The sequence below is a fragment of the Amblyomma americanum genome, chromosome 6, assembly GCF_052857255.1.
Source record: "Amblyomma americanum isolate KBUSLIRL-KWMA chromosome 6, ASM5285725v1, whole genome shotgun sequence".
In the NCBI taxonomy this organism is placed as follows: domain Eukaryota; kingdom Metazoa; phylum Arthropoda; class Arachnida; order Ixodida; family Ixodidae; genus Amblyomma; species Amblyomma americanum.
Genome location: NC_135502.1, coordinates 12,703,755 through 12,728,614, shown reverse-complemented (window position 1 = coordinate 12,728,614; position 24,860 = coordinate 12,703,755). Strand labels below are relative to the sequence as shown.

The 24,860-nt window shown below is 48.0% G+C and overlaps 1 protein-coding gene across 1 annotated transcript; it reads left to right on the top strand.

The window, feature by feature from the left end:
• Positions 1 to 33: 33 nt before the first annotated feature.
• LOC144136332 (uncharacterized) lies at positions 34 to 24,860 on the top strand. Its single transcript, XM_077668581.1, has 13 exons — positions 34 to 231; positions 4,555 to 4,687; positions 5,692 to 5,843; positions 8,468 to 8,674; positions 8,933 to 9,154; positions 12,369 to 12,893; positions 13,734 to 14,080; positions 15,957 to 16,125; positions 19,425 to 19,549; positions 21,259 to 21,882; positions 23,310 to 23,583; positions 23,690 to 23,811; positions 24,633 to 24,860. The coding sequence occupies exons 2-13, from the start codon at positions 4,567 to 4,569 to the stop codon at positions 24,763 to 24,765; spliced, it is 3,021 nt and encodes a 1,006-aa protein (XP_077524707.1). The 5' UTR covers positions 34 to 231; positions 4,555 to 4,566; the 3' UTR covers positions 24,766 to 24,860.

Below are 24,860 nucleotides of genomic sequence, written 5' to 3'. Positions count from 1 at the left end.
ACAACGAATTTAAAAGGTATGATTCGCGCACGCAGCCGTATTGTGCGCGTGGATTAGCCAAGGATTAGCTAGCACGCGACGCAAGGAACGCTGTCAACGCGCCGCTGCCTACAGACCGTGTTGTTCGTCGATGCAAGGTGACGTGTACACCAAGTAGTTTAGGCAGAGAAAGGAAAAGCACGGAAGCCAACACACGGAGAGAGGAGTAAAGCGAGTGAAAGAAAAAAAAAGGTAAGTTCCGTGGGTTGACCGCGGATATCGGTCCGGTTGCTCCCTACGCGACCGTTGTAAGGCCAGCCGGTGGGGTGATAATAATAATAATTGGTTTTTCTGGGGGAAAGGAAATGGCGCAGTATCTGTCTCATATATCGTTGGACACCTGAACCGCGCCGTAAGGGAAGGGATGAAGGAGGGAGTGAAAGAAGAAAGAGAAATAGGTGCCGTAGTGGAGGGCTCCGGCATAATTTCGACCACCTGGGGATCTTTAACGTGCACTGACATCGCACAGCACACGGGCGCCTTAGCGTTTTTCCTCCATAAAAACGCAGCCGCCGCGGTCGGGTTCGAACCCGGGAACTCCGGATCGGTAGTCGAGCGCCCTAACCACTGAGCCACCGCGGCGGGGCGTACGAATTTATTTTCAAACGACCTCCTTACGTATGTACAGTCTTGAGCATAAGTGCAGAGACCACGGCTCCGGGCGCGGGAGCAGCTGCGGGGCCGCACCGCGGCGCTGCTATCTCGTGCCGCACGCTCGCTGCGAGAGTGCCCCGAGTGACGACAAACTTCACCCTAGCTCTTGCGCGGGCGCTTATCAAGCTTGATAAATTTCTAGTGCGGCATTCGGCTACTCTACAGTTGACGGTCGCGACAAAGAGGAGCGCGCATCGCAAAGCGCCTAAAGTCTCTGAAGGGAAAATACGGCGAACTGCTCTCCTCCTCATTTTTCAGCGCGCCTTGACGGTTACGCGCCGATGCGTTGCCTGTATTGGCATGCTGTTGGAAGGCATGCGCGGCTTCCACTCGACTACCGAATCGCTATTTAGAGACGAATACATCTAGGCGTAAAATGCAAGGCACTTTGGATCCTCGCTTTGAGCACCCCCTTTTAAAAAAGTATTGCAAATGTTTGGCACTCACAGGCTCTTTATTGCAGTGAGAAATAAAGAATCTGAACTTAACAATCAACTAATGCTTAGTGCAGTTGCCTTTAACGGCAATTACACTATCAGCCCGGCGCGACATCGAATCGAACAGTGATGACACAACGTCGGGGCGAGCGCGAAGAGTTTGCCAGTCTTGCTTTACGGCAGTCCACAGTTGATCATCTGTAGCCGCGCGGAGATCCCGGGCCGCAATTTGCTTCTTGATCAGCCCGCCACGTTTTCGATGGGGTTCAGATCTGCATCTGCTGGTGGCCACTCCAGCGTGCGCATGTCCGCTCTTCCAGCAGTGCGCCCACGAGGCGAGCTGTGTGGACTGGGCTACGACCCTGCTGGAAAAGGAAGCAGCAGGAAGGAAGGAAGCATTCGATGCGGAAAATGGAGCCCAGGCCATCGTTTGCTTATGGCACTCCAGACAATGACAGCGCAGCTCCCACTTGACAGGACACCCATCGTTTACTCGGACAGATATCTATAAAATAGGATGGTGGAGAAGATGCAAAGGAAAAAAGCAAATCAGGTAGCACACAATCTATCTAGCACAAAGAAAGCATTAGGATAGGTTACATTTATCTTGGATAAAGAAATTCCTGACATGTTATTTCGCGTTCTCTTTTTCAAAGCCTAGCCCTTACCTAGCGCACATCGGCTCGTAAAAAAAAATGATACAGTGCTTGATGTTGAACCTGTGAAATATAAGAAATTTCTTTATCCAAGACAAATGTAATCTGTCCTAATGCTTTCATTGTGCTAGATAGATCGTGTGCTGCCTGGTTTGCTTTCTTCCTTTGCGTCTTCTGCAGCCGCCTATTTTATAGATATCTGTCTAAGTACACGACGGGTGTCCCGTCAAGTGGGAGGTGCGCTGTCATTGTGTGGTGTGTCATAAGCAACGATGGCCTGGGTCCCGTTGTACGCATCGAAGGCTTCCTTTTCCAGCAGGGCCGTAGCCCAGTTCACACAGCTCGCCTCGTGGGCGCACTGCTGGAAGAGCGGACATCCGCACGCTGGAGTGGCCACCAGCAGATGCAGATCTGAACCCCATCGAAAACGTGTGCGGGATGATCAAGAAGCAAATTGCGGCCCGGGATCTCCGCGCGGCTCAGATGATCAACTGTGGACTGCCGTAATGCAAGATTGGCACTCTTCGCGCTCGTCGCGACACATCACTGTTTGATTCGATGCCGCGCCGAGCTGCTAGTGTAATTGCCGTTAATGGCAACTTCAGTCAGTATTAGTTGATTGTTACGTTCAGATTGTTTATTTCTCGCGGCAATAAAGAACCTGTGAGTTCCAAACATTTTTAATACTTATTTGAACGGGGTGTTAAAGGCAAGGATCCACAGTACCTTGTATTTTATTCCTCCATGTATTCGTCTCTGCCTCATTACTGGGGAGTCGATTGTAAGCCGCGAATGCCTTCCAACAGCATGCCAATACAGACAAGGCATTGGCGCGGAACCGTCAAGGCGCGCTGAAAAAGGAGGAGGGGAGCAGCTCGCCGTTGTTTCCCTTCAGAGAACTCAGGCACTTTGCGATGCGCGCTCCCCTTCGTCGCGACCGTCAGCTGTAGAGTAGCCGAATGCCGCACTAGGAATTTATCAAGCGTAATAAGCGCCCGTGCAAGAGCGAGGGTGAAGTTTGTCGTCACTCGGGGCACTCTCGCAGCGAGCATGCGGCGCGAGATAGGAGCGCCGCGGTGCGGCCCCGCAGCTGCTCCCGCGCCTGAAGGCGGGGTCTCTCCACTTTTGCTCACGACTGTACGTGCTGTTATCTCAGGCATGTTACAAACTGCGATAAGGCATGCAAATCCTAGCACTCATGCTGTGAGACGCTCTCGAGGGTGTGTTCCTGTCACCGACTGGTGCGAAGGATAAAGCGCAGGCGCAAGCACCGTGACCGTAACCGCCTTCTTGGCGCGTTGCCTTTTTCGGCTAGGGCCTTAGCCCCAAATAAAAAAAATTCTGCCCCTAAACGGGTAGAGGGCCTTGCCGGGGGGTCGTATGGCAGATGGGTTGATAGGTTTTTGTGACCTTTGTGCAGGGCGCTTTCAGGCGCCAAGTTCCCGTCCTCTGGACGGCGCCGGGCAGTGACGGTAACGTATTCTCTTCTGCGCAGTCTGCCTGACGCATACAAAGAATCGCTGCTCTCCCACATAAAATGCGCAGAGCCCAGTTCACTAATGGAGTGCCCGTGTGAAGGGGCAGCGGGTTCTTGTGTTTAATTTACATGGGTTGATCAGCCGTAGGGCAGCTTTTGCTACTGCTTTGTTCTGCTCAATGCAATCCAGAAAGCATGGCACACAGCCTTGCTGCCCGCTTGCCTGCAGCTTGCTGTACTGTGTCTGGGATACAGCTAGTCAAGATAAGGGTCCATTTTGGTATGATGTATTGTCAGGTTACTTGGGCTCATTGATTCTTTTTTTTTTTTTGGTGCGCTAGCACTTATAGTGACCAGTCCCTACATTTAGCCATTGTATGTCTGTCTGAAGCCAGTTTTGTGGCAGACTGCACACCTGCCCACTGAGTGGTGGGCAACCTGCCTAGGTTGCCCACCACTTGACACATGCCATTCACACAGGTGGGGTAATACTTTGTGCTGAATATGCCAAGGTTTTAACTAAGCGCCATTACCAGATTAGTCTCGACGGCTAGCATTCTGATGCATCTTCAGTAAAACAGCGCGAACAACGTAGGACAAGATGAAGGAGGACACAGGACGGGCGCTGTCCTACGTCCTTGTCCTACGTTCTTGTCTACGTTGTTTGCTCTTGTCCTACGTTGTTCGCGCTGTTTTACTAAAGATGCATCTATACCAACTCGCCCAAATGAACGTTCTACTTAGCATTCTGATGTCAAGGTTTCAACTAAGCGCCATCAGCAGATTAGTCTTGACAGCTAGCATTCTGGCTCGCTCGAAGGCATTCTGGTTGTCAATACACTCGCAATTTTCTGCGAGGGCTTCCGGCACCAGCTCTATCTTGCTGGCATTGTTTCTGCTCTGTCGCAGCCTGCCATCAAAATTTTTCCTGTTTCTTATGCCCTTGTGTCTGATGCCCCTGCAGATGCGACTTCGTGTTTTGGTAGCTTCAAAGGCGCCATAAGTGCCAAGCTGTACCGCTAAAAAAAAAAAGAATTCTTTGCCCTTAGTACTTCTGACTATCTCTATACGCATTGCCATATGTTTATGGAATGCAACTAAGGCAAAGGGATTTAATTTCATTGCATTGGCATCTTTTAAGGCAGTGAAAAGGTGCAGCTGCGCTGATTTGAGGCAAACGTCCTTACTTGCCCACTAGAAAGTAGCTGGTTATCTGTGTACCTCTTGGCATGCAGTGTAGTTGTCTTCAGTCTCTTTGGTTGCTGTGTGTAATGCTATCCTGCTTTTTCAGGCTGGAAGAGTCATGCACAGACCCGCCCGACCTTATAAAGACTCTACAGAGTCTGCTCAACCTCCCGAAATGGAACCCGAGCTTCCCCCAGTGGAATCTGTGTGTCAGAAGCTGGACGCAGACGTTGTTGCCAGTGAGTCCTTCGCATTTCTCAGACTTGGAGGCAGTGCACTGCTGCAAAAAAACTTGTAAAGCATTATTGTTTTGAAAGTGAAAACATCAGCTGAACTTTTTCGCGTAGCTTCTCCCATAGCCACTACGATAGGCGAAGCAGATCACATACAGTCTTTCACAGCGTGGCAACTCTGCATTGGGGGAGGACGTCTAATTTCTAACTGTGCTAACTGTGGACGTCTAATTGTGTTGTTCAGTCGTGATACTGAACAAATGGGCAAACAATGCAAAGAAGATCAATGAAGAAAAATTTGACAAGTGATCAATGGGTCGATCCGCCTCCTATTGCGTCTTTGAATTTGATTTCGCCGTCGCTTTTTCATTCCACTGCTGCAGGGGCTCCTGGTGTCTGGAGGCTTCTGGGAGGTGTAGGTGTGCGTATGGTGGGCATTGGCTTTCTGGCGGAATGATGGGTAGTGGGCTGAGGCTCGTATCGGGCAACTGGATTGTTACCCTGCTGTGCACCCACCATTGGGGGGTTCAAGACGCGAAGGCTGACACATGCATGCTTGAACATGCAGACACATGTATACATAGTGGCCTTTTTGGTGAAAGAGGGCTATATTGCAAAGTAATAGAGAAAAATGCATAATTTCAACCCCCCTGCAGAGTTGCCGCTCAGCAAAAGGCAGCATGCAATTTGCTTCGTCAATCACATGGCTAGAGCAAACACTAGTCGCCAAAGTGGCACCTGCCGCCGGTTTCAATTTATGTATGGCACGTGAAGCAGCAGTGAGGGTATAGATATGCCTGCGAGGGAGAAAAGAACGCGTGTGCGCTGTTAAAGCGTACAGAACAGCTTTGCCATGTTTTCCCATGTCTCCCAATATTATGATCGCGACAGTTCATGGGTGAACTTTCAGCTTGACAAGCAGACCTGCTCAAAGTGCAGGGTCACGCGTGAAACTCTGATGAAAGAAGATACTGAAGTGCTGCAACATCGAAGCGGCCTTTTGTCTGCAGGCTCTGCACTCAAGGTGTACCTGCGCTTGCGACCACGTGTGGGTGGCAAGCCGTTTACACACCCGGCTTTTGAACCCCACAGTGAGACAACTGTGGCATCAACAACGGCCACTCTGGAGCACCAGCAGCAGAAATTCTTCAACTTCACCAAGGTGGGTTCATTGGCTGGCAGGTCTGCAGCGATCTTTTTGAAAGGGCTTCCACAGGGAGGCTATGCCCAGGTACGATGGCAAAGCAAGAGATCATCGAAACAGCCCTACTCGAAACCTGAATTCTGTACAGCAGATTCACTCACTCATCTGCGAAGTGCATTCAATGATGGCCGGATGGCCCCATCTCTGAGAACAGTCCACTGCTTAGTTATGGCTTGCATTAACGGCGGCTCAACCAGCCACTATCTGCGAGCCAAGAGGGTTCAACTGCGCATCACTTCAGACTCTGATTGGCGCGTCGCCAGTGTTCTCTCCCCCCTCCCCCTCTTTCCTTTCTTTTTTTTTTCTCTGCACTTCAGCCTTGCTGTGGGTTTCCTTAGCTGTTGTCTGCATGGTTACATTCGAGTTCACCGAAACTGCACGCTTGTCGCATGCCATTCACCAATGGTGTGGTGAAGCCTCCTCAGATGCATCAGTGCCGCTTGTGAGTGGTGTGACGTGGTAGCAGTGCAGCTCTACCGCGTTTCCCTGTGCAGGCCGCCACAGAGGCCGTTACAATTTCGGAGCAGTTCCGCTTCGACACCCCTGATAATATGCACGCAGAAATGTATTGACAGAAACAGGCGAAATAGTCATTTCTGCTCTGTTTTCATCTCAAAAGCAAGCAACCATTGCCCAGTCTTTCACTAAATAAATGTGAATTTTTCAGGGTCACTCGATAACTCGGAACTTTTTTCTAGTCCATTAGAAGTGTAAACTAACAGCCTTTTACTACTGCTGATTGCGGATCAGACTGCATAGTTGGCAGTGTGATACATTTTCAGCACAGCATACCTGGACGACTGATGAATTCCCTTTCAGGGCCCTGCTTCTGACAGGTGCAGCCTGCAACCAGTGCAAGGGTTTCATCACCCACAATGCCTTTTCTACGAGTACATCCCACACAATGTTTAAGCATTAAAATGCCAATGCCACGTTTTTCCTTGCGCATTTTTCTTCTTGCTCAGCAGTGTGCACTTCAGGGACGGTTGATGCATAGCAAGATGGCAGGAGAGTCCACTTGTATAAAAACTAGTGTGCTGAGGAAAACTTGAAAACTTTTGAGCAAGTATTGCATCTTTCCCCTACTGTTATGCACACAAATAGTCAACAGCCTTTTGGAAACTGAAGCAGTCTCGATTCAGCGAAGTTGTGTGCAAGTTTATGCACAGTATGGTCATGCATTACTGGGCCACTGGCATCTCTCCGCCAAGGTCTCGGCAGACATGGTGCAGTGTTAATATTGCCTCTAGCCTAACTTTTGCACGGGCCTAAACAAATTGAAGCCTGACCATCCTGCTAACCACCAATGTGCATCTGTACCCACTCGGCTGACAGTGGCTGAAATGACTTTCAGCTGTAGAGCTATAGACAGCTTGGTGCATTCATGCAATGTGACAAATTGAAAGAATCCTATAGCTTGGAGCATGATGGCCTGAGTTCTTATGCGTCGTAAAACCCAACACAACCCATAATTTGAAAGAAGGATCAACCAGGCACTTTTGCACAATAATTTATGCAAAAACGGAAAGGAGGGCGGTTACCGAGTCTCTTGCACTTTTGCGCTGTGTCTTGCTAGAATGCCTTTCACAACGGGCGTAAGGCAGTTTAGTTATTTGGGTGGGCTCTCGACGTGTGTGCGTGTGCCTGGCTAGAACCTGTGTCACCTCCTTCAGCTTTGCCTTGCTGTCTGTTTCTAGCAGGTCTCCTGCACTCAAAGCGCAGAGAAGGAAACATCTATTTGGGATAGAGGAAGTTCTGTTTTCATCGCTGTCTGTATTAATGCGACAAAAATACAAGGCCCCAATGGGCTTGGTGCATTGTTGCCCCATCGGTTGTCTGGGCAGCAAGTTTCCTTATTAAAGAGGTGTAATTGTATTAAAAAAGTTTGGTGTCCAGAAAAAACTATCCACATTAACAAGGGTTGTGACAACGAGGCACGACTGTACTTAGTGCAAGTACTTGTAGGGCATGTGCAATGTTGCCAGTTTCATTTGGGTGCCCAAGAAGACCTTTTAATTTACCAGTCAATTTCAGTGACACCTGAGGTGGCTCGAAATTACGTTGTCATTTGGGGTGTTTCATAATTTGAGTAGGCTTGCCTTTTGTGCGCATGGACCAATTCGTTATTGGCATTCTAGCAGGACAGGCAGCGTGGTGCTTTGTCGCGTCATACTTGATGTTGCTGCACCGGACGAATCAGTATCGTGTTGCCGTAACTCTAAGCGAACCAGTCAGCATAACACATTCCATACGTGTTATACCGACACAAAAACTGAAAGTAGCTTAACAGCTGTCGCTGTAAATGCGTACATGGGGTCTTTTTCGGGGATGGAAGATTTTGTACAGTTGGTCGTCTTGCCTTTTAGGCCGACCACTGCTACATGTTTGCGCAGCTTTGATGCAGCAGTTCTTTTGCAGTGCTTGCAAGCAGGCAACAGTATACATAGTGCTCTGCGTTTGTTGTGTCACCTCCTTATTGCAGTGGCGAGTGTTGGTTGTACAACCATAACACTTCAGGCGGCAGTCGGACGCTGTATTGGCAGTGGCTGTGTGCCTCAAGCTGCGTCACTCTGCGTGCACAGGTGTTCCCAGAGGACAGCAGCCAGGAGCAGCTGTTCCAGGAGGTGGTGCAGGAGCCCCTAAATGCATTCATTGAGGGCAAAAATGTGCTGCTCTTTGCGTACGGTCCCACGGCCGGTGGAAAGACTCACACCATGCAGGGGCCATGCACTGACCCTGGCATCGTGCCCCGAACCTTGGACCGCCTCTTCCGTTTGCTTGGCACCCAGGTACTCCCCTCTTCCCTCGCAGCAACCCAAGATTTTGCTCTGCACTCACCGACCTTTCATTCTTTTTTTATTTGTGCATTCTATTGTTGCGGTTATGTTGTCTGCAGCCAACAACGACATGCTTGAATGGTTATGGTTGTACTTTTTCTTTCATATTTATGTTGGTGTGCTAAAAACTTGTATTGGGTGACCCTTCTGGCCTTCACAGGTATACACAATGTTGATGATGACTCGGTACAACCTCTTTCTACTGTGCAGATATGCCAGGGGGCACCCGTGCGGCCAGACTGCTTTGATGAAGCGGTTCAGCTGAGCACCACAGAAGAGGCTGCCGTTTTGCAGCTCAAGAACCAGCTGCTCGGCGAGAAGGGTGCCCGCAATGCAGCGGACTTCAGCACTTTCCATCTGCCTCGCAATGACAGTGATGCTTCACTCTTCCTGTCTCGCTCCAGCGCAGGCAGCAATGACTCCACTGGGCAGGTGCGTTCCGAATCTGCACCAAAGGCGTGCAGTGCCAATGATGCATGTCATGGTGGTGTCACGAAGAGAGCAACTTCGTTTCCCGGTGCCTCGAACAATTTGGCCACCTCTGCTGTCTCTGGCACTGCTTACATGCACAGGAATGAATCATTTTTATCCATGAGTTCTCCTTCAGTCACTGGGTGTGCTGAAGTATTTCAAACCAAAACTGAAGTTTCCTGCCCCTGCCGAAGTCGTGTTTTAAGCACGACTTCTTTTTTCTGGCAACACCCAGTTAAGGGATGTGAAAAGGTGCAAGTAGACGTCATGCACGTGGCCATCCACAGAGGAGGCCGGGGAGAGTTGGCCGTTGTGCGAATGTAAAGGTCAGTGAGGGGCATAGTGTGCACAGTGCAGCACATGGCTGACTGTCCAGGAGTTAAAAATGGTTGGAGGAGGGAAAGCATGAATTCACAAAGAAACGTGCACCAGCATCTGTTATGTTGGCTTCGAATTATACTTTCCAAACTGTCAAGGAATTCTATGCGTTTTCGATTAAACACGGCAAATTACACGCACATTCCATGTAGTAATGAGTCATATTAGCCCTTACCAGTACTGCATCCATTTGGAATTGGAGTAAGCATTCTTCACTCGCATCAGTGTAAAGGCCGTGAGCACTTTAAGGGGAGAAGAGGGTCTTGGAAAAATTCAGTAATGGGGCATTGGTCTAAAAATTTATCTAAAAATGACATTTGTGGAATCTACAGCTGTTATCTTTTTTTAAGAGGGCATAAAAGGATATGTAATGAAGGATGACAAGGATGCTTAAATAAACGGGAAAAAAAAGGTTCGCTGATCTGTCCAGCTCTACCATTTTATTCCTTGAGAAAATCATTTTTTTTACCACAATATTAATTCAGATCATAGTATGGACTAAATTTGGGCCGGAGCAGACAATTTCATGCCATGAAAATTTTGGACTCCTGGCTGTCTTAATGAAGTCATAATTATGAAATCTTCGGGGAACACGTATTTTTGCGTGCTGATTTCAAATGTCATTTAATTTTATGTAGGTACTATTCCTTGTGCACTTATGTTATGTAACTTCTTGCCGAGAGGTTTAAAGAAAATTTGCTGCATGGAATTTTCTAGATTGCATGCTTTTGGTTTCTCTTGACATCCAACTATACTATAAAGGTAAAATTGTCATCCTGCCTATCATAACGCTAACTTACAGGGTTTTGAAGTTGTCCATTCATAAAACGGGAATACAAACTTTTCTTCCAGTTTGTGAAGTGGCAACTTGAAAACCCTGTAACTTAACTTCTATGATAGGCAGGGTAATAATTTAACTCTTATTGAATAGCGTAATTTTTTTTCTAAGACCAGCTTCCCTCTTAAAGCAGGCATGGAGCATGCATATTCTATTAATTTCAGGATTGCTCTTCACAAATGCAAACGCCCTTGCAAGAATTTTCCAGAAGTGTGCTGCTAACCATTGGGCCTCTTCAATTATCTGCCTGCGCGGAGCCAAGCGCTCGATTTTCTCGGGTTGCTCTGCGTACTTCCAGTGGCTGCCCAGAATGCATTCGTTTTTCTCTGGCTGGGCGGTTTCAAGCTACCAGCGGGCAGCCAGACTTACCAGGACTATTTAGTGTGGCAGAGCTCGGGCACCTAGCAGACGACGGAGAGGTGGTATGGTAGCAAGTGTAGACATTATGCGTGCATTCCTTGCCAGCAGCAAAAGCTGGCGGCTGACAGACTACAGTTGAACGGAATGTATCCACATTCTTATCTGATTACAGCCCACAGGAAGGAGTTCAGATGTAGAAATCGCAGTGACCGCAGCAAAGTCAATCACCACGCAGGGTCGATTGTCAGCGGTTATACCAGTCATACCTACTGCGCAGTAAACAAGCATGCGATGATCCGAGAATGTGGCGTGGCGTTTGATGAGCAACACACGGGCAGTTTTTCCCTCCGACATGGTGTCGACTGACACATTAGATTGTGATTGCTCATCGCATGCTTTTAGGATTTCTTGAAACTTACACAGCACACTTTGCACCGAAGACCACACGCTCACGTTGTCGCCGCCGATGTACTATAAAAGTTGCGAGCGCGATCAGCTGATTTTTCTGCAGTCTGCGGCAGCCCTCAATAGCTTCAGGTCGTTGTTTTCGATCTCAAGCGCGCGTAGCAACGAGAGACGGCAGAACCCAAAGCTGCGGAGAGCGTTTGCCCTCCGTGATTCATGGAGGGCTTACCGTGAGCTGGTTCTGGTGGCCTCCAGCCCATGTGACCATGATGCGCTTTCCTGTTGGGGGCGAGCTTTCTGGCAGCCAGCGCGAGCGCGGTAAATCGAAGAGGCCCACTGGGAATGCCAAAGCTAAAGAAGTTTAGTGCAGGCCTTCTGTTGAATTTGTGAAAATGTATCTTAGGGTACTCAACATTCCCGTTCCACAACTTATTACATGCTCGTCTTATTGCTGGTTTACCAAATCTGCCTATGCTTTTGCATGCCCAGACATTTCGAACACTTCTGTTAAGCTCAACCAGTTTAAGAGCACCATTGAACCACTCTTCACAGTTGACTGTCAATATGTTTGTTCAGCAGCAGCAGTCAAGTGGAGTACAGTAGAATCTTCTTGGTGATACGAACCCAGTTTAATTCGTGGTGATACGAATTCGCGAAATTCCCAGGCCAGTGTGCATTGTATATGATGTGTGGAATTTTGGATGTTCCGAACTCTCTCTCTCCCTCGCCTCTATGGATGATACGAACGCGCAAGCCGTGACCACACCCTCTGGCACTAAGCGCTACCCGCACACCGCCAACGTCGCGATTGCCCACCGCGCTATGCACACGACGCCCAGTGCGGCGGTGCGCGGCCCGCATGTCGCCAAAGTCTCAATCTGTAATCGCGCGGTACGCACCGCGAGTAGCAAGCTGTGGCCACACAGCAGTGAATAAATCTCGTCGGCCGTAAACAGATCTGTGTGAATGCATTTTTCATGCTTCTGCATATGAATTTTGTTCGTTTGGATGATACGAATTCTTTCGCGACCCTGTGAGGTTCGTATCACCGAGACTACTGTATTTGACTGTAGTGATTTTTTGTTTTCATCCCTTGAAGTGGAGTTGGTGTGTAGTTTGGAAAGGGGTACTCGCCATATATCTGCCATATCGGGTGCAGAATGTTGACTTCATTGTTCACTGGATCCTCAATAGGTTCTGCTGTGGCTGTCCTTTTACGAAATCTACAATGAAGGACTCTATGACCTGCTGCTCCCTTCAGTGGAGGCACCCACAAAGAAAGGTGCCAAAGGCACCCGCCGCACCCTGCTGAAGCTTGGGGAGGACCATGCAAAGCGCTTCTTCATCCGTGGGCTCATTGAAGTGCCCATTCACAATGCTGACGAAGCACACCGGCTGCTGTGCCTTGCATACCACAACCGGAGCATCGCCGAGACACACCTAAACCGCAACTCGAGCCGCAGCCACTGCGTGTTTACCGTGCGGCTGGTGACCTCGGGGGCGCGCAGCCAGGACTGGCACGTCAGCTCGCTCATGCTCTGTGACCTGGCTGGCTCAGAGAAGCCATCTAAGTCTGGCACCGACGGGTCGCGGCTTCGCGAAGCTGGCCGGATCAACACCTCTCTCATGGTGCTCAGCCGCTGCCTCGAAGGCCTGCGTCGCAACAAGGACGCTGCCAAGAAGGTGCCTGTGCCCTTCCGTGAGAGCAAGCTCACCAAGGTACAAAACACTGCCAACAGCTACCCAAGGGGGCTGGTCTATATTTTCCAAGGGTAGCCAAATGGTAGGCATACGGTTACGTTACATAAAAAAATCTATACAGCTTTCTTTGTTCTTGAATTTTTGAAAGTCAGAGTAGCGGACACGTTTATATCACGAATGCATCATTTGTGCAACATTTTCGATTATACGACGTTCGGATTATACAGCTGTTTTGCGCAGTCCCCTGAAAGTTGTATTATCGAGGTTCTACTTAGTTCACGAGCTTGTAGCTGTTGAATCTGCTGCGTTAAGCACAAGTGTTTGATTGAACGGAGCATTTTATTAAAATATTTGCTGCGCATGCTCAGATCCAATGAGAAGACAGGTCTTTATTAGGTTCGTTGGGAGCCTTGAGATCCTTGCCCAGCCAAGGATAACTGCTGAGGTTACCCAACCCACTTTTAAGCTTCTACTAATAGCCATCGTAAAATTTGCTTTCTATGTGATCACTATGTGATCACTAGGTAGTACTGATGTTTTAGGCCCTCTACACAACCGATGAATTTTCAGTTCTATAAGTCTCGGCAAAAAACTTTTTATATTATTTCTTGTACTTGGCGCATGATGGCCTTAGCTGCTTATGTACCATGAAACACAACACACTCAAATTCACTACTGCTTTTTTCCTACGGTTGCCAGAGTGCATCTGGTAAATGAGCTCTTCATAACGATGTTTTCATTTTCTCCGGATGCATTCCGTAAAATTGGTTTCCCAGGGTATACGGATTTTTGAGCTGCCCATGCCAGGGCTTCCGTGTAATTGAATCATTTCATCACTGTTTCTGTGGTTGTCTGCAGGTGATGCAGGCCTACTTTACAACTGGTGGGCAGGTTTCACTTGTGGTGAATGTCTGCCCATCAATGGCAATGCTTGAAGAGTCTCTAAATGCGCTCAAGTTCTCTGCCATCGCCTGTCAAGTGGTGCCAGTTCAGCTGGAACCACGTCATGAACGCTGTCGGCAGGCCGTCCGTCGACTCACAGAGGTCTGGAGCAACGCCCGTGCAAGTACAGGTGAAGGCGACTCTTTCATGACCGCTGACAGCTCTGCTGGCCCTGCCATCTTGGACCCTGCTGAGACTGACGAGCTCTTTGACACGGTCACTGCACTGCAGCAGGAGCTTGACAACACCCAGAAAGTGCTCAGGTCCGTGCATGGCTTTGCCTCTACTGTTGCGTCCAGTGTTGATTCTGATAATTTGAACTCTCTTGAAGCCCGAATTAACGAAGGTTTATTTCTGGCAATCAAAAGAATCTTTCCAAAATAAACTTGCATCCAGCTCTGGGGCTCGGAAATGTGGTAGAACAATTCAAGAAATTCTTTATATGGCAGTTTCTTTCCCATAATAGTGAGGGTCGGTAAAAAGGCATCGCAGACATGACTGCCGCTGCTTAGGTAGTGTAGAGTGGCAGTAATGAGTATTACATTACTGGGATGCACTAAGGAGATTTTAAAAACCTATCAGTAAAATAAGGCTGGTGGTATCTGTTGCCATCCAGTTTTCTGCTAGTAGCAGATCTGCCACTGTCATCATTTTGGCAGTCTGCTTCAAAGCATTTCAAGAAATGAGCAGTTTCAAGAAACAAAAAATGAATAAGTCTTAAATGCTTTCAAACGAAACTTGCACTTTATGAACAGGAGTGAGTAAAGCGTGTTATGTGCCCATTCCATGAGGCAGAACCAGGCTGCCATGAGAGCCTTGAAGGTTGAAAACTGTGCGATTGCAGTGGCAGGTCTGGCCTTCTTTCTTCTGACTGACTTGGCGATTAAGATGGCAATTCTTACCAAAACAAAGTGTATTTCCATAGTTATTTTCATCACAGAGGAAGATTTACAGAAATGTACGCGCCAAGATGCTGCCTGCCACCGATAACACCACCACTTGTCTATTTTTTTAGGAGAGCTCCTGCCAGAGGGGTGGTGGAGGGGAGGTGGAGAGCACGGCGGCGCTCAGGGAACTTGGCAGAGCGCCAAGGCATAGTCATTCGCATTACGCACTGGTCACCGTCCTGTGTTTTTTTTAACCTCTCGTAAAAAACGCGCGCCTGACCTTCAGGGCCGGTGTTCGGCATGTTCGCTTTATGCGCCGCAGGGTACCACTAAATTGCCGGATCGCATCAAAGTGAACGATGCTAAACAGCAGTGGCACGAACACAAACCCGTCTGACCGCGTGCATTGATGACGGACGGACGGAGGTATGAGATGAGATATCGACCCTTCGAAAAAAATCTGTTAACTTTTTTTCCTGCATAATGAACCCTGCCCTCACACTGATGTCAACTTTTCTGGGAGAAAAGTGGGTTCAATATGCAAGTAAATACGGTATATGGCGGCTTGGTTATTGGCGCCGAGTGCGAACAAGGTCCGAAAAATCGAGCAGTCGGTTCCGGTGCGTCTGAAATTTCAAGCGCTCTTATGCATTGGTTCTATGGGCCATGTCGCGGTGCCGCCAAAAAGTCCGAATATTCAAGCATGACCGAATAATCAGGTGTCCGAATTTTCGGTCGTCGACTGTAATTCGCAGCTGCCTCTGTCAGATATTGCCGTGATTAAGTCAGCCATCCGTCTAGTCTGATGCCAGTCCTTCTGAGGTGCTAGCTGTTCATCGCATTTCAACAGCCGTGGTGTGTCCGTGTGTGGGACAGTACATGCAGCGCAGAGTTCTGATCTTTGTGGTTCAATCGCCATGTGGAGTATCATTGCTCAGTGTATGTCAGCCAGGTGTAGGGCGACCGAAGTTCCTTTTGGAAGAAAAGAATCTGCTTGCATGGCAGCACAGGAAACATTTTATTTTTTTCAAGCTGTAGTCCTACGATGTGTTTAGATGACCTTTATCAAATGCCTTTCTTTAGGCTAGCTTCGCAGCTACATTTTCCTAGGTGCTTCAGTCTATGTTGTCACTCATCAGAGGTATTCCTTCTGGTGGTTGTGATGTTACACACGGACGTCACAACAGTCTTGCAGTCGGTGTAGTGCCATGATGCCCACGTCAACAATCAATTTGTTCCGTCTTCACCGCAGGTGGAATGAGAGGATGCTCAGTGCTAGCAGGGCTGAGGTCGGTGACTACAAGAATCTGGTTGCAGAGATGGAGCGGACACAGCAAGAACTCATGTGTATTGCAGACAGAGAGATGGCCACTCGCGTCCGCAATGCCTGCGAGATCACGCGGCTGGACTTGTACCGCAAGGTAATTATCCCATGTTTGGCTGCTGTCATCACTCTTAATTACTAGGACTGTGCGAGTGCTTTTCGATAATTTCGAACGTTTGGTCAAATAAAGTATTCGAAATTCAATCCAAATGTTTGATATTCAAAAGCTCGAAGTATTATTCTCAAGCGAATAAAGTTTCTGGAATGCTTGCTTCAAGCACTCTGTTCAGCAGGACCATGGTGCGTGAGCAATCAAAGCCCACGCACCATGTCTGCGCACTGGTGATGCTGAACTGGTCTGCTTCTGCGGGATGAATCTGAGTGCCCACAGCTGCCGCACCACTCTCTGCCTGAAATTTACCCGTTGAACCTTTTTATAAGAGACAAGCACAAGAGAAGTTTTTGTCTATTATAAGAGAAGCCGTTTGTGAGCAGGGTTTAGTGTTTTGATTACTTATTGATCGCTCGCTGTGTTTGTGTTGTCATCCAGCCACTAGCACTTTCACCAAAGAATTCCAGAGCTTGTTACACAAGCTTATTAGCAGATAAAGTGGCTATTTACTTTCATCTGATTGGCATATATGTCAAGATGCCTTATGCTTTCTACTGCACTGCAGCTGCATTTGTTGGCATTCTGTGTTTACACTAATTTGCTGCAGAACAGCATATTACACTTAGCCCTCAGTAACTTTAACTTGTGAAAACGAAGTTTTAAAAATAGTTCCGAGATACGCAATGTACTGAAATTTTTGTGGTTTATTCATCATGAATTGTAAACAATTAAGCCTTTTGTCTAGCGTTATTTTATAGAGCAAACTTCTTTATGCAAATTGGGCACTTAATAATAATAATAATAATAATAATAATAATAATAAAAGGAGCCCTGTATGGCAGCACTGCAGCATGCGAAGTGCGCCTGCTTCGAGCACGCGATCACATTGTTAAGGGAGCTACACTATGTGGGAAAGAGGGGTGGATTTGAGGCACGCTTTTTCCAGCGTGTCCCCACCTTAGGCTAGCACGCCGTTGTTGCCTTAGGAAACACTATGTCCCGCTTCAGTTCTCCAGTCTCTGCCATAATTTGCCGAGCTTCGAAGCTGGGAGTGAGGTGGTTCTAGTGGGTGGTTGAAATTTCTCTTCTTCGGTAGTTGAAATTTATCCAGAGCTCTTCCAAATGGCTTTCCTTATACGGTCCAAATAGGCTGCCTTCCAAATAGTGGAAGAAATTGGGGTTGCTATTTTCTCTGCGGTGTAGTCACTTCTTTGTGCAGAAAAAAAAAAGCAGCTTTAATGTTCCCACAAGGTAATTGGCCAGTGTTGCATGGCTTCTTGTTTCCACTGAGACATTTCTTTGGTGCCCTTTGTGGTCGTTTATTGGGTCCCTCCCAACAATGGAACGTGGCCATTCCGGTGTGCTGTTTGGCAAGCTTTTTTGTAGTTGAATTGCACGCATTTTTCTCACTATGCATGACTCCCCCACCATCTCTGCCCAAATATTGTCTTAGGGCGCATGAAGAAATGCCAGAAAATGGCGGACAATTTAGCGCGGTAAGCCCGAAAGTGAATTAGTAGGTGCGCTAGCACTTCAGTTTTCACTTCACTTTCGGTTTGAAGCTCGGATTTAAAGCTAAAGCAGGCTTCATATAAAGGCCGGCGAAATTGTACTTTTTAAGAGTATGAAATAATAGCGTGAAAGGGTTAATGCCCATATGCTATGCAGAATTGGTCATTCTCCACATTATATTCTTAGTTCACTGGGAATCCTTATACCACTCCTGACCCAGTGGTGCAGAAGTTAAACGATGCTCCACTGCTTTGCGAACGGAAGTATTGGCACCAGTAGGCTGCGAGACCAAAGTTGCTCTTCCTGAAGATCACTGAGAGGCTTTGGACACACAAACATTGGCGAAATCTGAGATTGAAGGTTTTGTGCTCGCACACTAAGTATTTTGTATAGCTAGCCATAAACCCTTCTTGCAAGTTGCCCACAACCTGGCGGCCGGGTTGCCACCTGCCAGAGGCGTCATGCGTACAGTGACACACACATACATTGACAGCAGTAAACATTCCACGAGTTTTTGCATAGTTGTTCTTTTGCCGTGCCCAAAACTGGTGATGTACCACTGCAGAGGGTACTCCCCATTTTAGTTTTTTGCGCAGCGGTGTTTTGTCCTTTCTGATGAAAACAGATTGCACAAGGAAGAGGAACCTGGATCATAACCCAACCCAAGCAACCCAAGTGCCACCAATGGTAGCACCTGCCGTATAAGGGCAGTGGCACATCTCTTGACCGCTGCACCACGAGTCGTAGGAAGACTCCCAGGGATGTACGAATGTCAAGAATGACAAATTCTGCATACAGTATAATATGTGATATGAGCACTGTTAATATGAATTTCGCAATGATACAAAATCATAACATTTCGCGGCTTGAGTGTATTGTGTACAATGTGTGGAATTTCGGACGTGCCGAACTCTCTCTCTACGGATGATACGAACACGCGAGCCGTGTCTGCACTGTCCAGCACTTGCCGCAAGCAGTGAGCGGCAGTCTGTGGCCCGCTTATTGCTGACGTCGAGATTGCTAATCGTGCGTTACGAGCTGTGGCCACACAGCAGTGAATAACTCCCGTCAGCCGTAAACAGATCTGTGTGAATGCATTTTTCATGCTTCTGCTTATGAATTTTGTTTGTTCGAGTGGTACAAAATTTCTGATGACACGAATTTTTTCGCGACCCCGTGAGATTCGTATCGCAGATTCTAATATGTATGTTTACTAACACACTATCGCTGTCTGGTCAGCTGCTATCCATGAACAGTGGATCTGAACACTGGAACCGAAGTGATAACTGAATTGCTAGCACACCTAATTTGCATTTGGCCTAACTATGCAAATCAACAATCTTAATTTTTTTTAATTACCAGTTGCCAAGTTCGGGGTGTGGCCATTGCATGAGTATATACGACATTCACTTCAAGACTGTGATTAGAGTTCTTTTCAGTGTAGATGTTGCAAGTGAGGGGCAGGAAAATTTTTTTAATGCGTTTTCCTCTGTCAACGTACCCAGCTAGAGCCATAGAATTTTTTACTAACAAAATGGAATCGAGTTTTATTTAGCTCCTCTACCAATTCAAGCTCACGCTTATGTGATATGACATTTCAAATCTGTTGTGGCATTATGCCAGGCCTATTGCAGTCATCTGAACAGCCTTTTGCACCTCAGGCTCACCAGCAGAAAAAAAAATATTTTTCGCATATCTGCTGCTTGCAGGACGGTAACATTGCTTTTTTTGGACACTCCTCCTAATGTGTGTGTGTGTGTGTGTGTGTGCAGGCAGAGGCGAGTTCCACCATGGAACTCCTGGGGCGTTGCGAAGAGGCAGAGCGGCGCGTTGCAGAGCTGACAAAATTGCTTGACGAGGGTAGTGGTCAGCACAATGCAGAAGAGCGGCATCTCGGGTAAGCCAGATTTGGGGAATCGACATCGCAGCCGCAATATTTCCTACCATATTTTTCATTGCTACAGATTTGGAAAAGTGCTAAATGTGCATTTATTGCTCATGCTTGCTTTTTTGAAAGTGATGAAATTGGCACAAGTTGGGACACACGTTGTACCTAGTATCCACACAGGCAAAATGGCAAACTGCAGTGCATGCTTTGCAGGGGTGAATCTACAATACTTGAAATGAATGGGAAATTTCTGGCTTCATCAGCAACTCATTTGCAAATTGTGTGCACTGTTTGGACGTAACTGTGTGTGATGTTGTCATCCTAGCCACTTTAATGATACCTTGTCATTTGCTCTTTCAAAATACCGTATGTTGCCGCTCATGAGCAGACCCTCCAGTTCGTTTTCCTAGCTTGCACACATGTCGAATGACACATGTCACCCTGCTTCTCCCTGCCACTGACACCGTTGTTTAGTTTCACACTGGATGACAGCGCAGTGCCCGTGCAACTGATAAACTGATAGCAATGTGATCTCCAAACCAGCAGGTGGAAGCAAATAAGGATCACAAGCAGGGACACTGCCCAATTGGCTAGTGGCACACTGAATTACAAACAGCCCTGCAGTTCGGGATTCCAGCACAATGCACATCCCGTTGGTTATCCGAAGTTTTGTTCTCGTGCCACCTGCAACTTGTTCAAGGAAGAGACCGCTAGCACAAATGAGCCAGATAAAGGGGCATGCAGTTTCACTTTTCTTTAATGGAATCGATTTGGCCATGAATCAGCAATGTTTTTTTTGTGTGTGTGTGTGCTCGGAGTTCGAAGTATTGTACTGGGAACAGGTACCCGCATGGACCATGTATACAACGATCCCCCCCCCCCCCCCCCCCCCCCCCCCCCCCCTCCCAGCTTTGAGTGGTCGTTTTTGTGAACTGTGCGTGGCTTTGTGCTGTATTTACCCTCTTTACTCACGTCCACTTTTGTCGTTGACAGTTGACTTTGTTTTTAAGCGTTTTAGCGCAATCCTCGGTTCTGTGCAGTCTGCAGCATAGGCCATGGCAGCGCGCCAAGATGTTGTACGCTGATAGCATCACAGCGTTTTTTTGTTGTTTGTTTACGAGAGCTCTTGTCGGAATGGTGCACTCGGCAAACTTGGCAGAGCACAAAGATGCTGCTCACCCTTCACAGGAGCACCGGCGGCAGTGGCTTGCTCGGCACGCTGCTGCGCATCCAGCTGCACCATTGTACCATTGTATGCTCAGAAAGCAGGCGAGCGTTTGAGCATCGTAGAGGAGCGTAGCAGTTGAAACCTGAATGCTTGGGGACCTGAAGGCCCTGCTTCCTCAGCGATCTGGCGAGCTTGAGATCAGGAGCAAAAAAGGCCTAACCTCTCTCACGTCCCAGCTAACGGTTAAACATTCGAATTACAGACTAGTAACTGTCCCGAGAGTTTTTTTAACCTCTCGTAAAAGACGTGCACCTGTCCTTCAGGGCCATGTTCAGCATGTTCACTTTATCTCACCGCGATTAGCTGGCTCCGTTGGCTACTACAAAATTGTTGGATTGTGCCGTGATACAGCAACCACCGTTCGAAGCAACGATGCTAAAGGCAGATTCACGCGATGGACTGTTCACCTGCGGACCCGTTGCGTCCCAATTCCTCTTTACTATTAATTTACTATTACCTTGTCTAACATGTGCTCTTTGCTCAAATGCAGTGTTGCCCCCCTGATGGATGACAAAGCAGTGCAGACAGACGGTGCTGCAGCGGAACGAGAAGCAGAGGCTCAGCTGGCTGCTGCAGGAATGGAGCTGGAGAGCCTTCGCTGCTCGCTTGAAGAGATGTCATCCCAGCTGGCATGCGAAGTACAAGCACGCAGGGATGCCGAAGACTCTGCCCAACAAGCGCACGAAGAGCTGTCCACTGTCTCGGAGAAACTTGCGGAAGAGGTTGCACACAGCTCGAGTCTGCAACAGCGCATCGAGCAGGTAGAGCGGGACGCTGGAGAAGCGCTGCAGCATGCCACCTCTGAACTGAGCCAAGAACTGGAGCAGCTGAGGCGCCACATGCAGGAGCACGAGCTCTCCCTGCGCAAGCAGCTCGATGACAAGGACGAGGCGCTCAGGGAAGCCGAGCTGAGTTTGCTTGCCCTCAAGGAGGACCTGGAAAGGGAGGTGGCAGTGAGGAAGGCTGCCGAAGAGCGCTGCTCCAAACTGGCCATGGAACTCAAGGACACCGCTGAGTCGGCTTCTGAGGCCAAGAGGTCGCTGAGAGATGTGCAGTCACGCCTAGAAAAGGCAAATGCCAACCTCTCAGACTGTCGCGAGGAGCTGGCGGCAAGGTGAGGGCACGCCGGGATTGCCACTGCATTGGCTCATGACATCCATTTTTAATCGTTGCCCTGCAGCAGAGTAATCAGCACTATTTGCATTAAAAATTAGATTGTATGAATCTCGCGGAGTCTTGGAAAAATAATCTTATTGTTAAAAAAAAAACAAAATTCGTATGCAGAAGCACAAGAAATGCACTCACCCTGATATGTTTGTGATCTGTTTGTCGCTCACTGCACATCAGCGATGTGCGGGTAGTGCTTAGTGCTCAAAGGCGCGGTTGCAGCTACCACCCTCGCATCAACTGTAACTGTGCTGTCCAGGTTCTACCTAATTTCTCCATCCACCAATTGCTTTGATGATTTTTGCAGAAATCGTGCATGTGGATGAACACCAAACACATTTTGCATTGTAGTCACTGGCTTCAGATTCTGCTGTAGGTATTATTTGTGGCACTACAATTGTGCAGATTCACTAAATTCTCTAGCCAAAGTGCATTGAGTACAATATGCAAATGTTCTGTGTTGCAAACACACTCCCACACCTCCAGAGATGGTGTGGACATAAGAGCTGCAGCTGTCGGTACACATACGGTGAAGAGGTTGAAGTATTCAGGATTTTGGCGGAAACAGTTTGGCAAGCTCCAAACAACGTGCCTTAAAATGGAGATTGTGGGGTGTCGCGTGTTCTACGTGTCAGCTGCATTATATCCAGTATCTCCAGTTGTACGATATGCATCCACGAGCATGCATATCGCCATCACTGCAATCGCCAGTTCTAGAGTATGTACTGCGAATGCTAAGTGGTGGCATGTGACCTGCACTGCACTTCACGTCTTAGCCATTTTTCCTGCATCAAGAACTGGCTGTGTTGCTTCCAGATTCTTAAATGGTTCCAATTTTCTCCCTCTCTACTCCGTCACATGCAATGTAGCTGTTCATGTACAGTTTTTATGATGTGTAAATGTCAGGTACTTGGTGGATCTTGGAGAAAAGACCACTTGGTCTATTAATTATTATATCTACTATAGATTACCAACTTTCATGCTGTGATATTCATTCTTCTCGGCAATGATTAGTGCAACGCTTTCCTCTAATTTTGTTCCTATTTCTCTGCGCTGAATAGCATTGCACATTAAAGCAATAAATCAATTGCAGCCAGTGCTGTAACTTGACCAGGCAGAGTTACTGGAACTATCGCAAATTGTTGCAGTCCATGACCTTCTGGCTTATTCAAGATCTGTTCTTAGCAAAAAATGACATTCACAGCCTCCAATGCCAGTCTCGGTCTAGCTGGATTTGGTATCCCCCTTCAGCATCCTTCATGAAACAGCTGATAAATAAAATGAAGCCAAAGCAAATGAGCAATGGCCACTGCAGGTCATCCAAGGAATGAAATGCGAGCTAGTGCCAATGTCCCTGCTGTGCATGCCTCGCAGAGAGCTGTCCCACAAGGCAGCCATGGAGCTTGTGGAAGCAAAAGAGGAAGAGCTGCGTTGCTTGCAGCAGTCTGCCACTGGGGGGGATGAGCCAGCAGCTGATGAAAACCATCCGCGTCCTACTCGGCGCACCACTCGTGCATCTCGCGCCACTCGGACGACATCTGCAACCAGAAAAGAAGCAACAGATGGAGATTCAGACTTCAGGACTCCAGTTCGTACACAGCGCCCGCGTCGTGTAAAGAAGTCCGTGGCAGTCTCCGAAGACCCACTGGTGAGCAGGATGTTGAACCAGAATTCAGGTTCGGTTCGGGTTCACACCTTTCGGGTTCAGTTCCGGACAGCTGTGTGTACCCCTGTATTTTTCTTGTGTTTGCTAGGACGATGACGACGACGTTGCTTGTCGGCGATCTGTTCTCGCCGATGGCAATTCGGAATCCTCGCCCCTGAAGCGCCTTGGCGAAATGGTCGTTGGCATGTTCTCTCGCAGTGCAAATGATGGGTGAGTGTATGTTCCTTTCTTTTGCAATGGACGCATAATGTGAAACTTCCTGTGTACTATGTTATGTCGGTGCATACTGCAAAGCCCCAGGTGGTCTGAATTAATCCCGTCCTCCACTACACAATTTCTCATAGCCAGTGTGCAGCTTGGAAACGTTAAGCCTCTTATGCCATACCGCACCACTTTTTTTCCCTTCTGCTCGATTCAAATAGAACCCTGATTGGCCTCCTGTGCATTGTTTTCTCTGGCTATCAGGAAAAGTAAGGTAGCTATAGCTTTTGACAGTTTGAAGAGGGGTATCCACCTTCTAGCCTCAACTCAATCACCTGCTATTCGTGATACCCTCAGTTCTAGTATTGCAGTTTTTCTGAAACTTTCGAAAATGTGTATAGGAGCCTGTACCGTAGTCCCCCACTGGTGGGAATACTTTTGCCACCCAAAGCACTAGTCTCTGTATAGCCTGTTTCGCATGCAAGCGAAAATGGTAGCGAATCCTGCCGCTGTGGCAGAAAAACCTGTTTCGAGTGTCGCTGCGATAGGCAGCGAGGTTCCAACAAGTTGGAAATTTTCGCTGCGACGCGGCACTCAATCGGTTCACACTTGCATGTGAACCAGCCTTATGTTGTCATAAAACAGGGCAGTTGTTGAGGGCACTAGTGGCCCACTGCATTTAAATGACCCCTTCACTGAACACAAAATACTTGCCTTTCAGTTTTCTTTGTTTTTCATTTTAGGAAACATTTGTCAGTTCATGAATTGACCACACCTCTTCTTCGTCAGAACAGCGTAGCAATGAAGGGAATGTTGCATTCTATGCGCAGTGCAACAGCCAGCACACGCAAGACTCGCCGACACCAGCTCCTGCCAGCTGACCAAGGCTTTGTCGAGGTGGAAGACGAGGAGCCGCCACCATCAGCGCGCAAGACAACTGGCCGCCGACGGGCCAAACATTGATCATCCTCCTCGTCTGAACTTTATATAATGTTCATCTAGATTTTAACAGCTCTGTATTTTATTATCTTTTACGTGATAAATGACAAATCTGTATA

Coding starts and splice junctions, on each gene's coding strand:
- LOC144136332 (XM_077668581.1), top strand. CDS start 4,567: ATGCACAGACCCGCCCGACCTTATAAAGACTCTACAGAGTCTGCTCAA. Junction 12,894..13,733: donor GTGAGAGCAAGCTCACCAAG/GTACAAAACACT, acceptor GGTTGTCTGCAG/GTGATGCAGGCCTACTTTAC. Junction 21,883..23,309: donor CGCGAGGAGCTGGCGGCAAG/GTGAGGGCACGC, acceptor CATGCCTCGCAG/AGAGCTGTCCCACAAGGCAG.